The 4,576-nt window shown below is 69.3% G+C and overlaps 2 protein-coding genes across 2 annotated transcripts; one reads left to right on the top strand and one right to left on the bottom strand.

The window, feature by feature from the left end:
* H696_02211 (hypothetical protein) lies at positions 1 to 2,386 on the top strand. Its single transcript, XM_009496112.1, has 3 exons — positions 1 to 358; positions 549 to 1,913; positions 2,115 to 2,386. Exons 1-3 carry the CDS (start codon positions 311 to 313, stop codon positions 2,337 to 2,339), a joined length of 1,638 nt encoding a protein of 545 aa, XP_009494387.1. The 5' UTR covers positions 1 to 310; the 3' UTR covers positions 2,340 to 2,386.
* A 338-nt stretch (positions 2,387 to 2,724) lies between these two features.
* H696_02212 (cytochrome c) lies at positions 2,725 to 3,917 on the bottom strand. The gene is made up of 3 exons (XM_009496113.1): positions 3,878 to 3,917; positions 3,591 to 3,672; positions 2,725 to 3,354 (listed from the first exon to the last, which is right to left on the bottom strand). The coding sequence occupies exons 2-3, from the start codon at positions 3,666 to 3,668 to the stop codon at positions 3,109 to 3,111; spliced, it is 324 nt and encodes a 107-aa protein (XP_009494388.1). The 5' UTR covers positions 3,669 to 3,672; positions 3,878 to 3,917; the 3' UTR covers positions 2,725 to 3,108.
* Between the last annotated feature and the right edge of the window lie 659 nt (positions 3,918 to 4,576).

Consider the following 4,576-nt stretch of genomic DNA (forward strand, 5'->3'; position numbering starts at 1 on the left):
GTTCTCCCGGATCGTCGGCGGCCTCGGCCAAGGCAAGCGTCCGCCGCATTCGCCGACCGTGTCGCCCGGGGCCCTTGGGCCACACTCGGCCCCCGGCCCGGGGGGAGCCTCGCCGCACGGCCCCAGCACCGCCAGTGACCCGGAGCGCCGGCGCCATATCGACTCGCTGGGCCAGTTCCTCCCGGCCCCGGACTTCCAGCTGCTGACCCTGGAGCCCGACGCCGTGTTCGAGGTGTCCAACCCCCGGTTCCCGACCGACAGCCTGCGCATCCACCTGTCCTCCACCTTCCCCCAGACTCCGCCGGTGCTGATGCTCATCCACCGTGACCGGATGCCGGAGCCCTTCCCCCACCCGGCGGTGCGCTCTTGCCTTGCCCCCTCCCTCCCCGGCCACCCCGCCGCATATGTCCCTTCCGCTGCCCACGACGCGACGCGTCGCCCCCTCTTCCCCGCGTGCACGCGCGAGGCCAGGCGCTAACCATCTCACACGGGGGGGGGAAAAAACAACAACAACGACAACAACACAACAAATGCCACCTCCTCGCCAGATGGCCACCTGGACACCGTACTATTCCCTCCTCGGGCAGGAGATCCAGCGCGTGGTAGCCGACCTGCCCTGGGGCGCTGGCGGCCAAGCACAGGGCCACATGCCCGGCCAGGCTCCCCAGGGCCAGATGCCCGGCCAGGCTCCTCACGGGCAAATGCCCGGCCAGGCCCCAGGGCAGGCTTCCTCCCCCTATGGCGCGGCGCCCACCCCCTACCCCTATGGCGGCGGATCGACCGGGGCCGGCCCAGCAGCCGGCGCACACGGGTCCACCGTCAATCCCTACTCCACCGCCCCTGGCGGAATGCCCACCACCCCGGGCGGCAGCGGGTACGCCGGATCAGGCTTCCCCGGGCAGCAGCCGCCCGTGGGCCACCTGCCCCAGGTTGTCCCGGGCCCGCTCGCTGGCCAGCAACAGCATCCACAGCAGCAGCAGCAGCAGCAGCAGCAGCCGGCCTCCTCGTCGTACGGCCCCGGGGGCAGCTTCGCCGACCTGACTGCCTCGACGGGGTCGGCCACCGGGACCTCCCCCCGGGTGGGCCCCCTGTCGACGCGCATCTCCCGCGATCAGGTCACCATGGAGCTCAGCCGCCTGGACATGGATATCATTCAGATGCTGGCCACCGGCGGGGCCCTCGGCCAGTGGGCCGTGCCGGACCTGGTGGATCTCTTCCTGGATGGCCTGCTGCAAAGCACGCTGGCCGATGTCCCGGACTTCCCGATCGAGCTCGCCACCCAGGACCCGGCCTGTGCGGGGGCCAGCCCGGCGACGGCCTCCGAGGCCAGCAGCCCGGCCGTCACCGAATCCGACGGCGGCACCGGCAGCGGTGACCCCCCGGGCGACGACCCGTCCGGCGGCCTGAGCACCATGTCCGGCGATCTGCGGAGAGACCTGCCGGCCGTGGGGGCCTCCTCCCCCCCCGGGCAGGCGGCGCCCACCCCGGAGGAGATCACCCGGGCCTACGTCGAGTCTACCCTCCTGCCGGTGGAGGACATCGCCGCGGTCATCGCCGCGTCTGTTTCCCACCCGAGCTCCATCATTTCCGGCCTGGCGCAGGAGGCTGCCCGACTGGATCAGTGGTCCGAGCGCAATGCCCTGCTGGCGCGGAGGAACTTGGATCTGCTCGGCGATGCGGAGCTCCTGCCGCGGTCGCTGCTCGGGCCCGGTGCCGAAGATCTGCAGGCGCGTTTGACCGCCGCCGCCGCGGCCGCCGCTGCCGGGCCCGCTCTCCCGGGCGCGCCGGCTCCCCCGCCGGCGGATGCCACCCTCGCCGGCCTGGCTGCACGCCACGCCCAGCTGGCCAGCCAGCATGAGGACCTCCGTGCCGCGGTGGCCGCCCGTCGGGCGCGACTCCACCAATTGCTTGCGGTGCGCCCTACTTGTGCCCCCCCCCCCCTCTGCCGGGATGGCGGGGGCGACCGGCCGCGACTTTGCCATCCCCCCCTCCTCGCCCTGGGCCTGGTACTGACCGTGTCTCTTTTTTTCTTCTTCTTCTTTTTTCCCTTTTTTTCCCTTCCCACGTTCGCCATCCCGCTCGGGCTCGGCCTTCTCCCCCACCCACCCACGCAGCACTACTCCCTGCAAACCGTGCACCAGGCCCTGCATGCTGAAGCCAGCGCCGCCGAGCAGGCGTCCGAGCAGACGCGGCAGCAGCTTCTGGCGCTGCGCGCCGCGAGCGATGACGACATGGAAGCCGCTCCGGACATGATCGAGCAGTTCCGTCTCCAGCGCAAGGCTCACCACCGGGCCAAGCTGCTGGCCACCACGCAGCTCCACTCGCAGCTCCGGCTGTGAGGTCGGGGCGCAGCTAGATTTCCTTGGCACCCCCCCCCCCCCCCCCCCTGCTTTGCTCCGTCCTTCGTCTCCCTCGCGGCCCTGCTTGTCCTTGTTCCATCCCCCGAGGGAGGAAAAAACAGCAAAGAAGGAGGATCCCCCCCCCCCCCTCCTCGACATTGTCTCCCTACACACGCGCAATACACAGTTCCATTGTCCCGGCATGGTGCTCCTCCTCGCCTTTTCCGCGCCCCCTCTCCTTGACAGGCACGCGGCCCCCAGCACGATGGCATACCCCGCCACGCAGGGAGCCATGGCGCAGCGCAGGGCCAGCCTCACACCGGGCCCGGCCGTGCGCACACATGCCCCCGCCCCACCGCCCCCGCCGACAAAGCGACTGCGCGCATGGAAAGGCATGCGTGTATTTTTCTGACTCGCCCTATCTCAGCGGGAGCACCCCAGAGGAAAGACACAGGAGAGAGGAGAGGGGAAGGCCCACGAGTCGCCCCCCCCCCACCTACCTGCCCATCTGTGGCCCCGCCGAAGGCCGCAGGGCGGGGGCCGCTCTCTGTCGGGGGGAAAAGAAGGCAGACGGCCCGGCAGATCTAGGTGCACGAGGGCCACATACATGTATACACTTATATACATACGCACATACATATATACACGCGCGCACGCACGGGGGCTTGCGCACACGAAGCAGCACCATACACCCGGCGGTCAGGCGCGGACATAGGCGGGCAACGCGCACGCGCGCGCGCGCGCGCGCGCATCAGCAGACGCGATCCATTTACTTGGTGGCCTCCTTGAGGTAGGCAATGATGTTGGCACGGTCGTCGGCCTTCTTGAAGCCAGCGAAAGCCATCTTGTTGCCGGGCATGTACTTCTTGGGGTTCTCAAGGTAGTCGAACAGGGTCTGGTCGTCCCAGGTGACGCCAGCGTTCTTGTTGGCCTGAGAGTAGTTGTAGCCGCTGACAGCACCGGTGGTGCGGCCGAAGAGGCCGTGCAGGTGGGGGCCGGTCTTACCGGAGCCCTCCTGTATGAAGCCAACACGGGGGACCAGAGCGCCGGTGGACGAGGGAAAGGAGGGACCACGAGCGTGAGCAACATGCATGTGTGACACTGCTGGCGGCACAGCGGCGGGAGGCACACATGGAGGAGGGGCATGGCGAAGGGGGAGAGGAGGGGAGGAAAATAGGCAGACGACGCTGGGACGGTGCAGCAAGGAGGAGGGGTCAGGGGAGGGGGGGGAGAGAGAGAGACAGCACGGACCTCGACGGTGTGGCAGGTAGCGCAACGGGTCTTGAAGAGCTTGGCACCCTTCTCGTAATCGCCCTCAGGAATAGACATGGTTCTGTGGGACGCCAGGGCGGAGCGCAGAGTGTTAGGCCAGGCGAGGACGACGATGGCAGCGCACAGGAGAAGCAGGCACGTGGGAAGGAGGAGGGGGAGAGAGAGAGAGAGGGAGGGAGGGAGAGAGAGAGAGAGAGAGGGAGGGAGAGAGAGAGAGAGAGAGAGAGAGAGAGAGCGACGCCGGGGAAGAAGGCAGGCAGACGCACGATGGAAAATGCAGTGGAGGAAAAAAGAAAACCAACAAAAGCAAGTTGGAAGAACAGGCCAGTCGGCCGCCCGGCAGGACGGCGCCTCTTGTGCCCTTGCGCACGCCCCACCACCACCACCCTCGCCTCGACGCCAGCACCCACGACACAACCCCCCCCCCCCCCTCTCCGCCATCCGCGCAACGAGCGCCGCGAGCGGGCGCCCACCTCAACAACGCAGCCACCAACGTGCGCGCTTGTGTTCTCGCCACTGCCGGGAAACTGCCGAATGTCCCGCAGGTCGACAGTTCTCCCCCGGCCCCCCCCCCTCGGTGGCCCCCTTCACAGCAGCCGCGCGCGCCCGCTTTAAGAAACCCGACCCTTTAGGATTGGGCTGGAACGGATGCGCGCGCGCTTGCAGGATGGCGCGGCCCCAAGCACGGTCCGGTGGCAAGCGACCCATACCGCGAGACCAGGGTTCGAGGGGGCACCCGGGCCGGACACCGGGCGCACGCCGAACCACCGGGCCCGAGGCCGCCAGCGAGCTGAGGCAGGCCGACACGCAGACCGGCCCGGCCGGGCTGCCCCCCCGCCAAATGAGTAAGAGGGCGCAGACACCCCAGCCACGGTCCCCCCTCCGGGCCTCCTCGCCCTCAGTCAGGCCGCCCCCCCCCCCCCCCCCCCCCCCCCAGGGCCCGGCGACACGTGTGTCCCCCGCCC

Source organism: Fonticula alba (assembly GCF_000388065.1).
Source record: "Fonticula alba strain ATCC 38817 unplaced genomic scaffold supercont2.3, whole genome shotgun sequence".
NCBI lineage: Eukaryota > Rotosphaerida > Fonticulaceae > Fonticula > Fonticula alba.